At 45.3% G+C, this 19,852-nt stretch overlaps 1 protein-coding gene across 16 annotated transcripts in view; it reads right to left on the bottom strand.

The window, feature by feature from the left end:
* TMEM94 (transmembrane protein 94) overlaps positions 1-19,852 on the bottom strand; it is a 73,121-nt gene that overhangs the window by 23,122 nt on the left and 30,147 nt on the right. For 10 of the 16 annotated variants that reach the window (XR_014522101.1, XM_083487345.1, XM_083487347.1 and 7 more), the window contains 15 exons: positions 19,346-19,465; positions 17,684-17,811; positions 15,201-15,337; positions 13,663-13,865; positions 12,837-12,988; positions 12,127-12,229; positions 10,890-10,976; positions 9,991-10,107; positions 8,344-8,400; positions 6,291-6,395; positions 5,078-5,242; positions 3,928-4,140; positions 2,667-2,982; positions 1,583-1,756; positions 203-305 (listed from right to left, as the gene is read on the bottom strand). Coding sequence is in view for 15 of the 16 variants with exons in the window: in XM_083487345.1 (XP_083343471.1) it covers positions 203-305; positions 1,583-1,756; positions 2,667-2,982; positions 3,928-4,140; positions 5,078-5,242; positions 6,291-6,395; positions 8,344-8,400; positions 9,991-10,107; positions 10,890-10,976; positions 12,127-12,229; positions 12,837-12,988; positions 13,663-13,865; positions 15,201-15,337; positions 17,684-17,811; positions 19,346-19,465 (2,180 nt within the window). In the remaining variant the exon portion in view is untranslated. The remainder of the gene's footprint in view (positions 1-202; positions 306-1,582; positions 1,757-2,666; positions 2,983-3,927; positions 4,141-5,077; positions 5,243-6,290; positions 6,396-8,343; positions 8,401-9,990; positions 10,108-10,889; positions 10,977-12,126; positions 12,230-12,836; positions 12,989-13,662; positions 13,866-15,200; positions 15,338-17,683; positions 17,812-19,345; positions 19,466-19,852) is intronic. The other 6 variants (XM_083487336.1, XM_083487338.1, XM_083487337.1 and 3 more) reach the window with 1 other exon arrangement.

Below are 19,852 nucleotides of genomic sequence, written 5' to 3'. Positions count from 1 at the left end.
TGATTTCTGAAAAGGCATCATCTGTGGGCAGCCTAAACCTTCCTCTGCAGGAAGATCTCTGCATACAGAGCCCCATAACTATGACTTGCCCGCAGCCATAAGCAACCTTTGGAGAAAGCAAACATCGCAGGCTACCCAAACATAAATCTCTCCAGCAGTTTGTTTTCGGCAGCCGGTGACTTGTGCAGATAAGGGTGCCTACCTGTCAGAGCCAGACAGTGGATAAATATCCGAACCGTCCCAGAAGTCTGTGCAGGCCTCCAGGATGACGTCAGCAGTCCCATGGGAAAGCATCTGCTCGGTGCCTGAGAGAGAAAAACATGGACCTGTGTCTCAACTCTAAAAATTGCTTGCTGACAGGCTGGTTTATTGTGAAGATTTCTAACACTCTACATCGCCCACAGGCTCCCTAGGAACATTTGATAATGTGACAAATGGTGATTAAACACATTTTAAGTAGGCGCTAGAAGAAACTTTTCTGTCTATCATAAAATCTACGCTAAAGCAGAAGATCAACTGTCAGGAGCCAGGAGAGGAGTGAAAACCATTTGCTAAGTGTTATACAAGTACTAGCAACATGCCCATCAATGTGACAAGTGGCCAGGATGGGGAGGGAGGAAAGACAGAAGATGCTGCAAGTCTATTGCTGGAAGTGCAATTATTCTGTGGCACCTTTTGGATCAAGAAGACTTCTCCCCCATTTAGCGTCAGGTACACAAAACCCAGACGGTGTCTCTGAGAAAAGTTTGCTGCCTGCCCCTCCTTTCCCAGCAGAGCTGCCTCTTCTCAACACTGTGCCCCACGGACAACTCTCAGGCACTCTTTAGATGAAAGACCCAAGCGAATCTCTCTTCCCTCTCTCTAACATGGTAACTGCCTTTAAATATATATTCCTATGCCTCTCTGAAGGAAAAAGGCTAGCAGTAGCTTCCTAGTGTTCAGCCGTTGTCCTGGAGAGCCTGCTCTGTTTGCCTGCCTGAGGGAGACGTGCCATCTGAGGGAGACGCTGGAGTGTGACCTAAACAAACTTGGCTTTTAAGTCTGTTATTATTCACTGTAAGTCTTCCGGGGCTTTACATATTGAAAATAAATGGTAATAAAATTTCAGCTTCTTCGTCTGCATAGTCCTTCACTGAGTCTGGAAACTTCCAAGGCAAGTATAGAACATACATAAGCTTTTGAACTAAACAGGAAGAAACACAGGGAACAAGCCATGGTGACCTGACTGACAATATAGTTTAATATCCTGGTTCTCGGCAGCAACTAAAACAACCCCCCAAATTTCAACTTAAGGCCTCAGTTGAAACTAACACCAGCCAGCCACTGAGAAATAGCTCCTCTCCTAGGAGCCTCCACTGGAGAGAATTGGTAACTTCCCAGTAGTAGCATAGAAATGGCCTGTTCTGGCTTATATTTTAGGACCACGTTCCCAAGTCCTTTGCTATTCCCCTAAGAATACGTATAAAAGGCCCTGAATAGATTGGCTAGGCCGCCAGCCAAATTGCAGTCCCAGAGGTGGTATGTTAATGGTCATCCTTCTGATCACATGTTAGTTAAAATCCCGCCAAGTCAGTGTCCTTACTGGTAGTAGTGTCTTTGACAAAAAGGCTGATCATGTGGCTCAAAGGTGGTCTCCTTTTGGTGATGAATGAGAGTTTCCCAAGCATCGTCTCCTTCACCATCTCATCTGATGGCAGCCGGTAAAGGGCCAAGTAGTTCTCCTGCTTGAAAAGCTCTTTGGCACCAGGTGTAAAGCCTGGGGGAGGGGGGAAAAAGTAATATGGGAGGGGAATTCTTGGACAACAGGAATCCCAAGGAATATGGCGCTGCTCTCCAAGTTCATCTGCCATTCTCCTCTGCCTATGATCATCGCCTAAAGGACTGCCTTGCCTCATATAACCACCTAGCGGAATTGACTCATGCGTATACGCACAGTGCCAGGAAATAAATAAAACAATTCAAACACAGAAATAGCGGGAGAGAGCTGGAGAGTCCTCGTGGCTCACAAGGAGACCCTCCCCCAAAGAGGGATCAAGAGCCCAAAGAGGACATCAGTGAGAGCAGATGAGGCCTCAAAGAGTCAGGGGGCACAGCGGGGCTTTGTTTACGCTACTCCTCCTCCCGGCTAACAGCTGAATGGTAGCGCAACAGCAACAGCCGCTTTCCCGCATGTCTTTCAGCCTCCTGCCAGCCCCAGAGCTTCAATTCTAGCTGAGGATTTATTTATTTTTAATAAAATAATAATAATAATAATAATAATAATAATAATAATAATAATAATTTATTATTTATACCCCGCCCATCTGGATGAGTTTCCCCAGCCACTCTGGGCGGCTTCCAAACAAGTGTTAAAAACAATACAGCATTAAATATTAAAAACTTCCCTAAACTGGGACTAACTTCAAGCACTGATTCAAGATTATCAGTTACCTCTTCTTCCCCCCCCCCCCGGATGCGTATTTATGGCATGGGTTGGAGAGAGAACAGCCAAGAGGGCATTTAAAGAGTGTTTGGAGGGTGCTTCCCATTTTACATGATTTCACTTGTGTGCACAGGGGCCCAGAACGTAACCCACGCATACGCTGAGAGAGTCCCCTGAGCTAACACACAGCAAAGTTACAGTGGCACCCCCCACCAGCTGACCTCTCCGCCTCTGCCCTCCTCACCTATGAGCCTAGCCAGCTCACAGAGTCCCCACGGAATATGGACAGGCAACACGGCGTTGTGCGTCTCCTGCAAGGCGATGTTGCAGAGGTGGTCGGAGAATCGGCACAGGCGCTCTGTCACGCTGGCGTTGCACAAGTTAAGCAGCACGTTCAAGCCCAGGGGCTTCAGGGAGGTCAAGTGCATCTGCCAGTTGGAGTCGTCAAACTGGATGCAGGAGGGATTCTGCTGGTCCTGGGAGAGGCTCAGCATCTCCAAGTGGTAATCGCACACAAAGTCTTCCGCCTCGCACGCCAGTCCCTCGCTGTCAGCCTCAACCTGGCTCAACATTCAAGAAACGCAAAGTCAAAAGTTAAGGTGCCAGTGTCCGTTCCCCTTTCAGAGGGGGAGAGAAATTGAGAAATGGTTAGTGCACAACTCGCAGGCTACATCAGTGGTGGGGAAGCTTTGACACTGCAGATGCTCTTTGACCATAAAACCCATCAGACCCAGCCAGCAAGGTCAAAGGTCAGGGATGATGGGAGTTGTGATTCAAAAATGTCTGGGGAGCCAAAGCTGTGAGGACTGGGTTAGAGCTTGTGGATGGGAAGTCAATGACTTAACACAGATGTTGCCTAAACCCACTGGAATCAATAGGCTTGAGTGACTCGGGCACTACTGGATTGGCGCCAGAAACTTTTTACTTGCTGTAACATTGCATAACAATGGCCAGTGAAGCCACTCACCTAGAAACTTGCACATGAAATGGGTCCTGCTTCTCTAACCTATTGGTTCTGCCATCCTCTGTTGTGTATTCTCCTAAAGCAGGAGTGGAGAACTTGTGGACCTGTAAATGTTGCTAGACGGCAACTTCTATCATCCTTGACATCTGCAGGGCTTCGGGTTCCTACCTAGGAACTACAAACAGCCCTCAGAACTCTTTCATTTAATTGGCAGAATAATCAGCGTCCTGAAAAACCTTCGGTCTCTCTACAGACAGACATATAGGCACAAGGCCTTAAATCATAAACCTAGCTAGGTAGCCACATGCAAATCAGTCCGTGGTGCTTTGGGGCAGCAGGCACTTATAATTTCCCCTAAGACACACTTCTTCCTTTTGCCCTAAGAAGAGGAGTTTTCAAATGCTCTTTCTTCCTCTCTCATGTTCACAACTCTTACCCTCCCGCCTTATCTACGGATGACTCCTTAGCAGACTGGGACGCCACCTTTCTCCTAACTGGACAGGACAAGCTCCTGACCTCTGCAGCCTTTGGCATTCCTTACCTGCATAGGCTCCTCCTCCCCACCCTCGATGTCCTTACTGAAGCTCACATTGGATCCCGAAGGGTGTTTGCTCCGGCCGGTTGGCTTCTTGTGAGTATGAGCCTCAGAAGACTTTGGGGTGTTGCCGGTAGACCACTCCGCTCTGTCTTGCTCATTGGTGATGTGAACGATGTCTGACAAAGGCCCCGAGAGCAAAGCGTCCCTTTCATGGGGCTGAAATACAGCATAAGAAGAGATAAGGAGAGAAACACCTGTGAGTCGAACTGGAGGAGGAAAAATGCATTACTTAGCAACTTCGGGGCCCCAGAAGACTTGGTTTATCCTTCCAGGTGAAGGGGGAAGTTGGATCCGGTTTTAAGACAGAAACTGCCTTGGTCACTCAAGTGGACAACTTGTGGCAGAAGATGGGGGGACGAGTGAACTTTTTGATTCTCCAGATTCCCAATATTAATTCCAATTTATTCATTTGTTGCTCACTGTTTTAATCATTCTGACTGATATGAAGGGGGTATATGTGTGAATTATGTATTATTATTATTATTATTAATGTTTTGTTGGTTGGTTCACCATGGTATTGCTGCTTTTTTACTGTTCAATTTTATGTCTTATTTTTTTCATTGCTTTATTTCCCTCTAGGAGCCACTACTGAGTTGATTATGTAAGATAAAGCAAGTCCCAAATTTTCAAACTAAATAAATAGTGGTGGCAAATAAGTTATTTGTTTATTTATTTATATGCCGCTTTTCAAAACTAGAATTTACGAAGCACTTTGCAGTAACAGTATAAAAACCAATAGCATCCAATAAAACGAAAGAAAGTCAGCTAAAATTAGAAAGCAAACTGGAAGCAGTTTATCAAAGGATAGACAAAGCAGACCAGTTTTTTTATTAACTGAAAATCCCAGCTAAGAATGAGGCTGAGTACACCCTCCTGAGGACAAGCTTCATTCCACATTGTTGGGCAACTGTGAAGAAGGGCCTTGCTCTGAGGAGAAGCCAGTAATGCACTGCTAGAGGGTGAGAGCCTGAAAAGTGTCTCTCTGGCAGATGTCAAGACACAAGAGGGTTGAGGGGTCCTTCTAGAAACTGGAGAGAAAAGAAGGCAGAATTTCTTGACAAACCAGACTATGGTCCAAAAAACTGTCTCTCACCTCTTCGTCCAATTCTGGGTGGCAGAAGGAGCGTGTGGAGAGTTCATCCGTCAGGTCTTCATGGCTGCTATGAGGAGGTTCCACTTTACCACTGAAGAACAAAACCGTCTCTGGACTGGGATTAGGCCAGGACAGAATTCCTTGCTTATCCACACAGCAAAGCACCTAAAAACAGGCCCAAGACATCCCACAACACCCCAGGGACACACAAAAAACTATTGGCAAGACTGTGCATGAATCACTGAGGCAGATAAATATCAGCCGTATCACCTCACCCTTCAAGCACAATGGATAGCAGAAGGAAAGGCCCTTTCTGAGTAGCCTCCCATCCCTGGAGACTTCCCTTAATGCTACCAAATACAGCACTAACCTCCTCAACATCTCTGTCAGTTTAATGCGCAGGTGCCACCACAAGATAGTTTAAAGAGAAGATGGTTCAGTGGCAAGCAGCCTCCCCAGTTTAGTGATAAGCCATCTAAGGCCAAGAAGCATTCAAGCTGAAGAAAGCAAAATGTGACCCTTGTCAGTGTCCTTTATGACTTACTGAAGCAAGTTTCCCAGGCTGCTCCACGTAGGACAATCTCCTGAAAACTATCTATGCTAAGTGCAGGAATGAGGAATGCTACCAAAAAAAAAAAAGAGAGAGAGACAGAGAGGGCAGAAGGCACAACTCTAGAATGAGTACTTGGAGTGTAAATGCTTCCAAGGCAAAAAACAGTAAGCTCAGATTTATATGTGATTCATTTAAAAAGAAAGAGCTTGGGTCTATCACATCTTTCCCTGACCAGCAGATACTACTGTCAGTTGCTTGAAGCAAGAAACAGCTAGCTAGCCCATCCAGGTCATAAGAGCTTGCCCATGGTTATTGCAGAAATCTGATCTCCTGTGTTTCAGACATCAGGGTCAAGCTGAATGTATTATCTAAGTCACTAACTCAGAAATATCCAGCTAACAATACAGATGCCCTCATGGGATTTAGAAGAATCTTTTGGAAACTGCCTTGACACGAAGTCAGGCAATTGGCCTATCTAGCTTAATGTTCTCCAGGATTTCAGACAAGAGGACATCTGCAGCCCGACTTGGAAAAGCATATGCTCTACCGCTGAGCTATAGCCCTTGCCCTGTAAAAGAAACAGGAAACCTAAGGACCCCAGCAGGCAGACCCTGCAACTAGGATGCTCACTATCAGATCGCTCCTTGCAAGCATACTTACTGTGACAGATCCCAGGCTGTGAAGCAAACTAGAGGTGAAGGTGAGGGTTGGAGACCTGCCCTTCAGAACATCCAGGAAGTGGCTCCAGATGCACCGCATCATTTCCTGCCAAAAAAGGGGGAATGGACACGGATGGATTCACAAAGTGAAGGAAAAGAGGCAAGGAGTTTCAGTTCATTGTGAAATGAGATCCATTTCCAGAAAAGGCAGGACTACAGGAAAGTGCGCTGCTTCACATTTCCGAAGGTAGGAAGGTACAGCCTGCTGTACATAAACAAGAGATCTAGTGCTTGAAGAAACTCGATGAGATGATCAATACACAGGTTGTACAAAATGCTTGTAGCATGGGATTTCATTTATAAGGTTCACTCGATGGATTTTCATGCTGCATTGTGGTTTTATTGTTCAGTCCCATATTCTGGGCTGCTCAGAGAACATTGCTAAGGAGCAATGACACAATCTAATATTGGAGGCAAACTGGTGGGAAAGCAGGCTATAATTAATTTATTTCCAATATTTCATACTACTTAACCCAATTAAAATACAACAACAGAATATCTTAAAAACAAGTTAATAAAGCACAAGCACACTGTACCCAAAAAAAAAAAAAAAAATGGAAGCAGAGTCTACAAAAACTTGGGTAAATATGCAAATTTTAAAGAGGCATTTAACAGTCATTATCCTCTTTGTCTCATTAATTACCGGGGGGGGGGCATTCTAAAGAGTAGGTGCTATATCACCAAGAAGGCCCACTTCCATGTTGTCATAGGGTGACAATCCACTGCATCATTTATTATTTTCATGTGTATAATGGCTGTCTGTAAAACACAATGAACTGACTGACTATTGGCAATCCACTAGTCATGGAATGACCAGCAGGGTCTCCTCAGAAGTTCTTAAAGATTGGTCTGGTCTGTGTCTGCCAGATATCCTGGTCCCAAGTTGCTTAGGGTTTTAAATGTTAGTAACAAAACCTGGAATTTGGCTCACTAGCTAATAGGCAGCCAACACAGTGTATTTTTATCATCCGTATTATCAGTTAAATGCTATAGATGGGTTCAATTTTGGGAAACAATTTATTGAAGATTTACCAAGAAAATTTACTGCCACAGTATTTCCCACCCACCCACCTAATCCTTGGTGTAGTCACTACGGAAGTCAATGAGCAGCCCAAATTGGTCCTTGCTTCTGACTGAGGAAAGCAAGAAGTGCCGCCAATAAATCATTTTGATTCCGTTTGACTAAATTACGTTTTTGGTGGGCGAGAGTGAAGCAAGGACAAACTGCCTCCTGGAGTTCATTGTGATGAAGTCTGAGCATCTATGAAAGTACAGCTGCAAAGAAGGGCAGACATATTGAGGTAGTCAAGGTGCTACCCCAAGTGTGGAGAACCTGTGGCCCTCCAGATGTTGCTGAACTAAAATTCTCAGTAGCCCTGACCACTAGTCATGCTGGCTGGGGCTGATGGGAGTTGCAGTTCAACAAGATCAGCAGAGCTAACTACAGAAATAGACTGCAACACAGAGACTCCAGGGCCAACTTAGAAATCCCAGCCCTTCTGTTTCCCCCCTGTCCAGTTCAATAAAAACATATGAGCGTGATTTCCATTCTTCCTCTTCCCACTTTGATTTCGACGATTTGTCTATATGAAAGTCTGTCCAAGTCCCTGTGATACTTACCAGTCTCTCTCAGTCAGCTATTTCCACCCAGAAGGGCAATCAATATAGGATTTGAAACTCAGCTTGTTTAAGATTCAGATTTTAAACATTCTAGGCAACCACAGGCTTGAATCACAAGGCCTTTCGCTCTCAGACAATCAAAGGGAACTATGAGCATCTGCTATGAGAAAGAGCATGGGGGGGTGGGGAAGTGTGCATCCGGCATGCGATGCGCAGGAGGAGCAAACGAAAGCGCCAACAAAGCGAGAGACACCAGCAGCAGGATATAAGCACAAGTGGGCAAGCAGATCACAGAGAGAGAGGATGGAGAGGATCTCACGGAAACTGTGCAACACCACAAGAACAGTATGCAAGACTGGTTAATAAAATAGTACCTGGGTAGATACCACCTCTGTGTAGCTGCTCAGTGTGTCCTCTGAGAACTTAGCCAGCTGCAGCAAGAGAACAAATTGGTTACTATCAAGGTGCTGAGAAATGATGCATGAGGAACATCTCTTGGAAAACATTTTTTCACCAGTGGAAGATGTGGATGAGAAATGGGCTTTGCTCTGCAGGACCTGAACAGAGCCCAGAACCCTGCCTTGGCTACGTTTTGTCCAAGTCAAGAATGAGAACCCAAATGACACTGTCCCTTTTTCTGAGTATCTTCGAGAGATGGAATCGGTGAAGGAAACCCGAGGTTCATCTTGGACTGGTGTCTCGATGTAGAAGATAGTATTTGATCTGAACTGGGTACATTACCCCCATTCAAAATGGCCAGGAGGAACGTCAAATACAAAGGTGGCCCACAAGAAGGTTTGGAGAGGAAACTGGGGGGAAGGTGATGGAAAGAAAGGAATAGCATCATGCAGAATGAGAGAACAAGAGCTCAGATCCAATAGGTGAAGGGAAGGCCAGGAGCAGACAGGAGGACACATGATCCAAGAGCCTGATCAAGGAGGAAAGGGCTGTAACTGCTATATTCCAAACAGATTTGGGGGAGAAATAGATACAAGAGAGGATGCTACTCTAAGTCAAGATGGAACTAAGACACAAACAAGCATTCAGGTGACAAGTGATGCAGAATCACATCTGAAATTTAATCACATAGGGGGAAAGAACCGGCAGGATAGAGAAAGCAAACATGAAAACAACTGGGAACACAAGTGTGGGTGACAGGGAACATGGAGGTGCTGGCAACAAGGTGGGGAAAAGGAAGAGAAGGAACTTAAGCTTTACATGCCTGCAGCAAGCAGAAATGGAGAAGAGAGAGAGAGAGAGAGAGAGAGAGAGAGAGAGAGAGGAGGGCAGAGAATGGAAGAGACAGAAGTAACATCTGGAGTGGTAGGAATCAACTGACAGAGGAACCATCTGCCCCCTTTTCTCCCTTCACACAGAAGATAAAAAGCCTCTCCTATTATTCTTGCACCCCAGAGATTTGGGGGGGGTCACACAAAATCTGGTTTTACAGATATTAGACAATTATTAAGAAGACTTTGCAGAACAGTCAAAAGCTAGAGCCCAAATACTGGCTGCGACAGGCAAGCAAGCACTTGGACCTACCATCTCCGTTGTTCAAGCCTTTCGGAGAAATTATTCAGAGCTGAGAGCTGAAATCCAGCAGCTTGTCCATCAGGCCTTCCTATCACCCCCATTTTGCCCATTCCCAAAACCTAACAGACCCATGTCAGTTCTATTCCAACTATTCTGTTGACAGATGGGTGGCATATAAAGAATACTATAGTATTATTATTATTATTATTATTATTATTATTATTATTATTATTATTATTATTACTACTACTACTACTACTACTACTACTATGTTCGTCCCCCCACCCCATGGCAATACTTCCACTTGCACCCACAACTGATCCAGTTTCAAAGGTTCACAGGTCAAAATGGAAAAACACAGGCCCACTGTATTTGTATTTTTCAGACTTAGGAAACATCTGTGAACTCCCCTCTTGTCTCAGTAGTCCAGAATTGCCTTTACCCAGTCCACCCTCTTCATAACAACATGATGTTGTAGAAGTACCTACCAGGGAAGTGGGTGAGGTCTTGCTCATCTGGGCCAGGACTCTGGCTTCACCAAAGGCAGTGGCGAGAATCCACAGTACAGGGAACAGCAGCGGGAGGATGGGCAGGACCCCATTGACCTGTGAAGGCATTCCAGGTCTCCAGTTACTATAGCTGAAGATTGGCTCCGTCACTTCCCCAACAGCAGCAGCAGAAGCAACACACACACACACACACACACACCCATGAGCAGGAACCGCTTGCTCACAAGAACATTATTACTTATACTTCCAAGATGTGTCCAGTGCTCAAGATCAATGGACAGATGTGCAAAGAAACACACACACACACACACACACACACACACGTAAACGAGGTTAAATGAACATCACTGTGCTTCCAAGGCCACTTCTGCTATTCTGTGTGGACATGTATGGGCTGCAGATGACCAGTGTTCCTCTTTAGATTTAAAGTGCTGATCACCTACAAACCCATCATGGTACTTTTAAACTGAGAGGGAAAGCTACGGTTTCCATATGAATCTCAGATGCGAAAGGAAACTTAATCAAAACAAGCATATGGAAGTCCAAGAGGAGAGATGTTTCTAGACACAGGCTAAACCTGAACACTAACAGAGGACAAATATCCCCACAGGAAAAATAAAGAACAGAAGTGAAGAGCCCTTCAGAAGGTAAACTACATTTAGGCCACAGAAGCTACTTGGTGATTTAGTGTTTAAAATCAATTTTACATCCACATCATAGCTAGGTGGATTTGCATCAGGCATGTATACACACACACACACACACACACACACACACACACACACACAAACGTGTATAGCCCAGAAAGGTATGTCTTTCCTGATATAGGGAAACTAACTGAAGTTCAGAGAAAATAAAAACACATTCTTTTATTTTACCTGCAGCTGAAGCAATGTGTATTGCCAAGGGACAACTCCAGGAGCCATGAAAACAAAGCGTATGGCATTGGTGATCAGGAAACCAATCTGCCGTTTAAGGAAAGGAGACAGCATGAGAAGCCCCTATATGTAAATCGCCATGATAGGTGTAGCTATATCACTTAAAACACTGCAGAAACACCGTCTGGTTATTATTACATGAAAGCAATCAGAGCCTCAATGGCCCAAGCCATTGGAAAAAAGGAAATATCTCCCAGAACTGATCAGGAAGCTGCCTAACACCAAAGAACATTCGTCTGACTGGCTCAGCACCAACCATCAGAAGGCTCTCCATGGTCTCAGGCAGAGGACACTCCCAGTCCTACCTGGAGATGATGGACTGAATACAAGACCTTCTGCATGCAAAACAGGTGTCCTACAACTGTGCTGGAAATAAAAGTTTAAAAATCTAAATCTAAAGAAAAAAGAATAGAACTATAGAATTGGAAGGGACCACGAGGTTTATGTAACCCAAGCCCCTGTAATACAGGAATCTTTTGCCCCATGACCCTGAGATTAAGTGTTTCATGCTCTCTACCAACTGAGCCATCCCAAGCCCTATAAGTAGAGACTAATTTTGGATGTGACCAAAAAAATGCATTAATTAATGGAGCCTGTTCACTTCATTTGCCTAAAAAAAAGAAAAAATATTTGCCTAAAGGTGATGCATACTTTATAAACTGGAGTCAAAGAATTCAGGGCTTGCCATGATCATCCATGGATTTTGCCAAATTCTCTTCTGCGCACAAACCAAGTACAGTGGTACCTCGGGTTAAGTACTTATTTCGTTCCAGAGGTCCGTTCTTAACCTGAAACTGTTCTTAACCTGAAGCACCACTTTAGCTAATGGGGCCTCCTGCTGCTGCTGCGCCACTGGAGCATGATTTCTGTTCTCATCCTGAAGCAAAGTTCTTAACCTGAAGGGCTATTTCTGGGTTAGTGGAGTCTGTAACCTGAAGCGTATGTAACCTGAAGCGTATGTAACCCGAGGTACCACTGTACCGTAATTCCCATATTCTACCACCGAATGCTGAGCTCCAAAGAGTATGACCGATACCCAAAACCAATCAAGAACCTACTGCATGAGTTAGAACTGCTCAGGTCACAGGAAGTTGTAGTCAAATGCAATGGTCCCAGCCACCTGGAACCTGATTGGACCAAGCCTGGTCACAAAAAGCAGCTCATCAATAGGACGTACCAGCACAATGGGAACGGCAAGCTTGAGCATCACCGACTGTACAGTGAATCTTTCGTTATCCAGAGCAGTCACAGAACGTGACAAAGCCATGTCTAAACATAACCTGAAACATAACAAAAGATTTACTGAGGATTTTGCAAAGTTCCAGGTATTTATTGCTTTTTTCCCTTATACCTCCCAGCTTTATACAGCAAACCACTATATGGGACTGGTATATTCCATCCAAAGAGTTGATTTGTCAGATGGCAATGCTTAAATATTGTGTGGCAGAGATTTTTAAGACTATAATGTATTCTTGTGGTTATAACTGAACACAGGATAGATTGAACATATTTTATTTTTTTATTTCAAATATGTAACTTGTCCTTCCTCCCCAAAGGGAGCTCAGGACAAATCACAAAAACAGAATCCGATGAAAACAATTTAAAAGCAGCACTATAGCATATATTCAAGGAAACAGTTAAATCCAGCGGTGTAAAAATGTCATAAAACTCTCAGTCCAAAGCCTGGATAACTAAATATTTTTTTCTAAAAGGTTTTTGCATGTTTACTGAACACATGTGAAAAGGGCGCCTGCCCTATTTTTATTAGGAGGGAGTTCCATAGCCAGGAAGCCACCACCAAGAATGCCCTGTTTCAGATGAATTCTCCATCCATTCTGCTACCTTACTTCAAATTTCAGTAACAGACTGTCCTCACATTGAGCTTACCTGACATTGTCAATCACTGGTGTTTTTGTGACACGAAAGAGTCGATACTGTTGTGGATTCTGAGGTCCCTTCTTCACCTCCCCATTTGGAGATGGTGGAGGAGAAAAGGGGGGAAAGAGATCCCCAGGCTCCAGGACAATGTGCTCATCATCCTGTTAGAAGAATGGGAGACAAAAGCTGAAAACGGGCAAACTCAGGGATCCTTTGTGTGCATGCACGAAAGAAGTGTGCATCTGAAGAAGTGTGCATGCACACAAAAGCTCATACAGTGGTGCCTCGCAAGACGAAATTAATTCGTTCCGCGAGTTTTTTCGTCTAGCGAATTTTTCGTCTTGTGAAGCACGGTGTCGGAAAAGTTTTGGAAAAGCTTCAAAAATCACCAAAAACCTCAAAAAAGGCTACCACACCACGTTCTATGAGTTGCTCTTCGAAGTCAAGTCGCAACTGTATTAACGGTGTTAAGAAAAAGGAAACAAACTTGCAAAAAACGCAAGACGTTTTCGTCTTGCGAAGCAAGCCCATAGGGAAATTCGTCTTGCGAAGCAGCTCAAAAACCGCAAAACTCTTTCGTCTAGCGAGGCATTCGTCTTGCGGGGCACCACTGTACCCATAACTAACTTAGTTGGTTTCTAAGGTGCTACTGGAAGGAATTTTTTTAATTTTTTAATTTAATTTAATTTAATTTGTTTCACCATGAAGTTGTTACAGTAAGTGTCACACTTTTTAACCAAAAGAAGGAGGTGCCCTTGAATACCCACTGGGGGAAAAGCCCTGGCCCTTATAAAACTTAGGACCCTGGTGCAAAGAGAGAAGAAACTTGACTTACCTTAATCCCTCTGAGAGAAGTGAAGGACTCCTGCCCTGGCCTCAGGGCAACGACATCACCCGTTACTAACAAGCTGACTGGAAGATTGACAAGATGGCCGTCCCGGTAGACCCAGTGGAGTGACCAGGAGGGGGCAAAGGGCATGTGAAGGTCAGGGTACATGGAGGTTGTCCAGCTCAGCTCTTTGCCATCCTTCAAGGCATCTGGAAAGCAGATTAGCAGGAGAGGTATGGTGGTGCCATGGCCAGAGTGGGTGGGCTTTGGGTGAGAAGCCACATCCCCCACTACGGCAGGAATCCATTCTGGATGCATCTTAGTGCATGGATTGCCTTAACTGCATGAATGCACCTTTAAAAAAATGTAAACAGTATCTGCAAAGGTGGTGGTTGGGTAGCAGTGAAACTATAAGGACCGCCCCATGGCAAGCCTGACAAAGATCACCCTCCTGAAGCTGCAATTTGCACCAGGAAGGAAGCCTCCACTGGTACCAATGCAGCTCCAGGGCACGACCTTCATCAAGACTATGGTGGGGAAGAAGTTAAACTCCTTCTCCTCCTCTCTTTTCACTCCCTGTAGTCAAACTGCTACTCAAGCCCCCTTGCAGCTGCCATTTACATTCTCCTAAGTTATGAAAGCACACAGTTAATGTCACTTCTGGTTCGATCCTCATACAGACCGTGTGGCTTCCAGCAGCTGTCCTCAAGTATTCCCCCTGTAGGGCAGGCAGCAGGAGCCTCCACATCTTTGGAAAATCAGTGTATGTATTTGCCTACGGGAGAGTGGACAGGGTGGAGTGGGGAGCGGTGGGGGCAGCAAGGAAAGGAGGCCGCTGCAAATGACAATGGGGAAAACAGTTCCCCCATTCCCCTGATAGTGCGAGGATGTACAGGTGGAAGTGGTAGTTACAGGTAGGTAGCCGTGTTGGTCTGCCGTAGTCAAAACAAAATAAAAAAATTCCTTCCAGTACCACCTTAGAGAACAACTAAGTTTTTTATTGGTATGAGCTCTCGTGTGCATGCACACTTCTTCAGATACACTGAAACTGTATCTTCAGTGTATCTGAAGAAGTGTGCATGCACACAAAAGCCCATACCAATAAAAAACATAGTTGGTCTCTAAGGTGCTACTGGAAGGTGAAAAGTGGGGTTAAGCTTTTGTGATGGGAATCCGGAAGAGGAGAGAATACACTTGGCTGCTGGAAAAACAGGCTGCCAAATGAGAGAGGGGAAGAAAGGGCAAACCTAGCCTAGTACATTTGTCCTGTGAATAAGTCATAAGGGTAGACTATGAAGGTGTGGTAGGGGGAGAACTGACAGCTGTGGTTGTGATGGAAGACAAGGATAGTTCTGGGGTGTTAAAGGGGCAAGATTTCATACGACCATGATATGAAAGCAACAATTGCCCCTAATTAAGAATTTGCTTTTTAAGGCATTACATAAAAACTAATGGACAACAGGCACTAAAATTACGGAGAGGATGTGGCTACACAGGATAGCAAACAGGAGCGAGGGGCAGTGTGGGGAGAGAGGCGGCCTCACCATTTATCCTGCCAATGATGTCCCGGAGTCTCTTCTCGACCTCCTGGCGCTTTAGCCTCTCTTGCCGTCCAATCAAGAGGACGTCGAGCAGCACCAAGAGGAACAGGGCCAAGGCGTTCACAATTTCAGAACCTTCACTGTTCAAAGCAAAACATCAGAGGTTGCCGGCAGCTGAATAAAGGAATGAAATATACGTCCCCATGCGGCTGTCCTGGCAGGAGTCGCAAGAAGGGAAGTCTCTAGCCCAAGAGCAGTTGGCATGGTGGGGCAGAGGCACTTACAGAACCTGAGCTCCTGGTAGGTGAGTCTCTGCTGCTTACCGGGAGTGGGAGGGACAAGACGGCAGCAAGGATGCAGAGGGGTGCAAATGCACCAAGCAAGGCAGTCCAGTGTTTCTGCTGGTCCAGTTGCACCATGCTGCTCTCCCCGCTGCCTTGCTTCTCCCGGTAAGAAACAGCAACTCACGTGCTGGGAGGTCAGGTAAGCACCTCCTCCACCCCACCCCACCTGCTACTGACAAGGGCACAGAACCTTTTGCACCTTCTAGGGTGGTCTGTATTATCCAGCTTAATTCAAATCAGGATCGCTAAACCCATTAAAAATCCTTTGAGGGGTCTGGATTAAACACTGCCATCATAGTCATAAAATTAAAAGCAAAATGTTCATCGGTTGTTGCTTTGGCACCCTGTACACCACGGGTGTCAAACATAAGGCCCACGGGCCGAATCCAGCCCGCCAGACCTCGTCATGTGGCCCGTGTAGCCGCCGCCGGCCGCCAGCCTTCACCTTTTATTCTTGCTTTTTTTTTGACACAAGAAAGCCACCTCTTCAGCGCATGCGCGGCAGCCTACAAGCCAGAGAACGTCTGCCCTCTAGCGGCGCCAGCCGTTCTACACAGGAAACCTCCACTTTACATGCATTCAGGAAACCTCCACTTGTTTTTATATTGAGCACATGCCATCCTGTGATGTGACAGATCCAACGGCTGCCTGAACCCTTCTCTCCTGTACTGTAAGTCCTACAGATACAACCGGCCCTTTGAGGGTGACCAAACTGCTGATGCGGCCCCCGATGAATTGGAGTTAGACACCCCTGCTGTACACCAACATGGGTGACATGTAAAAATATCCATTCATTCATCTAAATATGCAACTCAGTTGCAGTCATCTGACTCATGATATAATGCCACACAGGAAGACTGCCAAGGCTGGACAGGGCTCCTATGCCTTTAATAGATTCAAATCACAATAATAATAATAATTGTTTTTTATTTTTATTTTTATTACCCCACCCATCTGGCTGGGCTTCCAGCAGGTTAAAAACATCCCCAATCCTTCTGCTTGTTAGAAATCTCCTTGTGCCAGCAGCTATATTAAAAACAAAAACAAAAAACCACCCAATAAGCTTTTCAAAGCCAGTCATTGGCAGCCCAAGCACTCTATCCTGAACTGGGTGTCCATCCCGGACTTGGAAGACACACGTCAGGGACCGTGCTGAGGAGAGCTGCATGGAGGAGGAATGGTGGGAGCCTCCCCCTCCCCCTGTTCCTGATCAGGATCCTGAATCTTCCCAGGAGCAGTGGGACAGTATAGATTTGGAACAGTGGTTTGCAGAGGGACATAGTTCAAAAGGCAGAAGCTGGGAAGTACTGGATGGGGAACAGCTAGGAGGAGGAGAACTGGGAAAGAGAGAGTTAACAGACACACTTGCTTGAAAGCGTCCATCCGCTCAGCCCAAGGTCAAGGAAAGCAGATAAGGGGGCAGCACAGAAAGCACAGTGGTTGAGAGATCAGGTTACAAGACGTAGTAGTGACGTGGGTGACTAGGGAGCACCTTCATTCCTAGGAATGGATTCTTTGTTCTCTCGCTGTGATCATTAAAGTTTCTAACAGGTAAGAGACTCTTTGTTCTACTTATCTACTGCCAAAGGAGGGAAGGAAGCAGATTCCCCGAAGCCTGAAAACACTTGAACAAGTGTCCTGCAGGAATCCTTCCAACAAAAAAACCATATGAGTGCGTCTCATAAACCAGTGAAGAAGGAAATAATGTGAGGTCAGAGAGAAATTAGGTAGGTGCCCTGACAAGTCTGCTGGTTTAAGCCAAAAGGCCACTTTGTCTCCTTTACAAATCCACCAATGTGCTTAGATCTTCAACAGAAGCCCTATTCCGTGTTCCGTCATTGGTGGGTCTGTAGGATAAGATCTTATTGGTGATCTGCACATTTTATGGAATTATTTGGTTTGGAGCATAAGTTTGGCTCTCTCCCTGTCAATTTTAGACACTAGGCAAACACATTTCCAAAACCTAGGTGGAAACTGGTTATTGGTTTCAATCATCTGGTGTGATCTGGTTTGGAGTTTCGTTCGCGGCTGTCTTTTTTTTTTTTTACTCTTCTATGGAATTGTTAATGATTGAATGTTAGCAGCTTTCAGGGTCATTTATGGACAGAATATTGCAGTAAAACGATCAATGAGATAGCATACCTTCCTTGTGGTTGGCTCCCATAACAGCATAATAGTATAAGCACTGTCAGCAGCATCAGGGATGCCCCTGGCCAATGGAAACAGGAACAGCGGTTGCCATGGTGCAGGAAACTGGCTCGCCACACCTCCTACCAAAAAGAAAAGGAAGTACAAAGGAGGAGAGAGACTACATCAACAAAATGGAACCTGCTTAAAGTGGACGACGAGAGAGTAGTAGAGAGAGACAGCGACAGACGTTACCACCACTGGAAATGAACACTGTCTACCAAGGTTAGCTCTGATCATTCACTTGCTGCACTGCCTTACCCCATATGTGCCAACTCGAATGTATCTGCAGACCAGGCACTATTACAGGTGCCACATAATGTGTGTTTCCACAGTTGTAAGAAATTGATCTTTTAGTGTGGCAGCACCTATACAGTGGTGCCTCGCAAGACGAAAAGAATTCGTTCCGCGAGTCTTTTCATCTTGCGATGTTTTCGTCTTGCGAAGCACGGTCCGTCACAACTGCGCCTCTTCAATCGGCTTTAAAAAAAAAGTGCAAGATGTTTTCGTCTTGCGAAGCAAGCCCATAAGGAAATTCGTCTAGCGAAGTAACACAAAACCGAAAAACCCTTTCGTCTAGCGAGTTTTTCGTCTTGCGAGGCATTCGTCTTGCGGGGCACCACTGTACTTCGGAACTCCCTGCTTATTGACATCTGGCAGGCAGGCGCATTTGCTACAGACTTTTCAGCATCTGCTTAGAACATTTTTCTTTAGGCAAGCCAATCCAGACATGCAGGTGTTGTCGCGTTTTAACCTTTTAAATTTTAATAACCTTTCAAATGTTTTTATTACTTGCTTTTAACTGCTTTTCATTTATAATTTCAACATTTCCTGTAAACTGCTGTATATAAATTCGGTTAAATAAAATAAGTAAATAGACAATTCTCTATCATTTCGGTATACAGTGGTACCTTGGGTTAAGAATTTTATTCATTCCAGAGGTCCGTTCTTAACCTGAAACTGTTCTTAACCTGAGGTACCAATTTAGCTAATGGGGCCTCCCACTGCCGCCGCTCGATTTCTGTTCTCATCCTGAAGCAAAGTTCTTAACCCGAGGTACTATTTCTGGGTTAGCGGAGTCTGTAACCTGAAGCGTCTGTAACCCGAGGTACCACTATAGATGATATGAAGCGCCATGTCAGTGCCACTGAACACTTGAACACGCTCTTTTGCAGAGGAGCAAAGAATTCACAGTTCCACTAATGGTTCTGTGAACTGGTCACAGTAGGGAAGGCCACTGGGGCGGGGTCCCTAGAACCACCACCACTAGCTCTGAATACTCAGATTAAGGCACCAGGCTGGGTGAGGAAGGAGGCAGGCCTCTTTGTGCTGGGGTAAACAGCAACCTGGAAGTGCCCAACCTCCTTCTAGTCCTCTGCCCTTGGTGTTGCTGCCATAGTCCCACAACATCAAGAGAACTGGTACCACCATCATGGCTCTAGCTCCAGCTGCCCATTTTGGAAGCAGCTAAGTGCCACCTTTCAGAAGTGCCCCCTTTCAGGAATGGGAAAAGTCTTGCTTTCTCCAAGGATCTGTCTGCAAAATTTACCTTACAAAGAAATACGTAACGTTTTCTTGAAAACAACTCACTGACACGCAACAAAATGCCGTGCTTACCTTCCAGGAAATCACCTTCTTCCTTTCCTTCTGATGCCCCTCCAGAAGTGCCGACAGCTGGTCTCTCAGGATAGTCAGAGCCTTCGTTGTGGTCAGACCCAAATTTGAAGTCATTTCATCCTGGACAACAAAAGTTTTGCACACCAAATGTAGTGTTTCTCTATCACTGTTTCTCTGCTCTGCAATCATAGGCTGCTTAAGACACCAATGAGATGTGCCTTCCAGCACAGCAGAAAAATTGGTGCAAAACAACGTCTAGCAAATCCATTATACCTTAGCATACCTGCCCTCCCTTTGTCAAACATTACAGAAAACTTTCCACAACAGGGCAGCTGAGTTCTCCTAAGGTAAACTGATCAGTATTCTCTGGAGATCAATCTCACAAACAGCTACAGACTACCTGCATGCAAAATGTACCCAGTTCCTAGACAGCCTGTTATGGCTCAAGCATAGGTACCATACAAATAAATTCCCACCATTCTGGAAGAATGTATCCTAGACTAATTA

The sequence above is a fragment of the Podarcis liolepis genome, assembly GCF_965112155.1.
Source record: "Podarcis liolepis genome assembly, chromosome: 2".
NCBI classification, from domain to species: Eukaryota; Metazoa; Chordata; class Lepidosauria; order Squamata; family Lacertidae; genus Podarcis; species Podarcis liolepis.
This window is presented reverse-complemented; position numbering and strand designations above follow the sequence as displayed.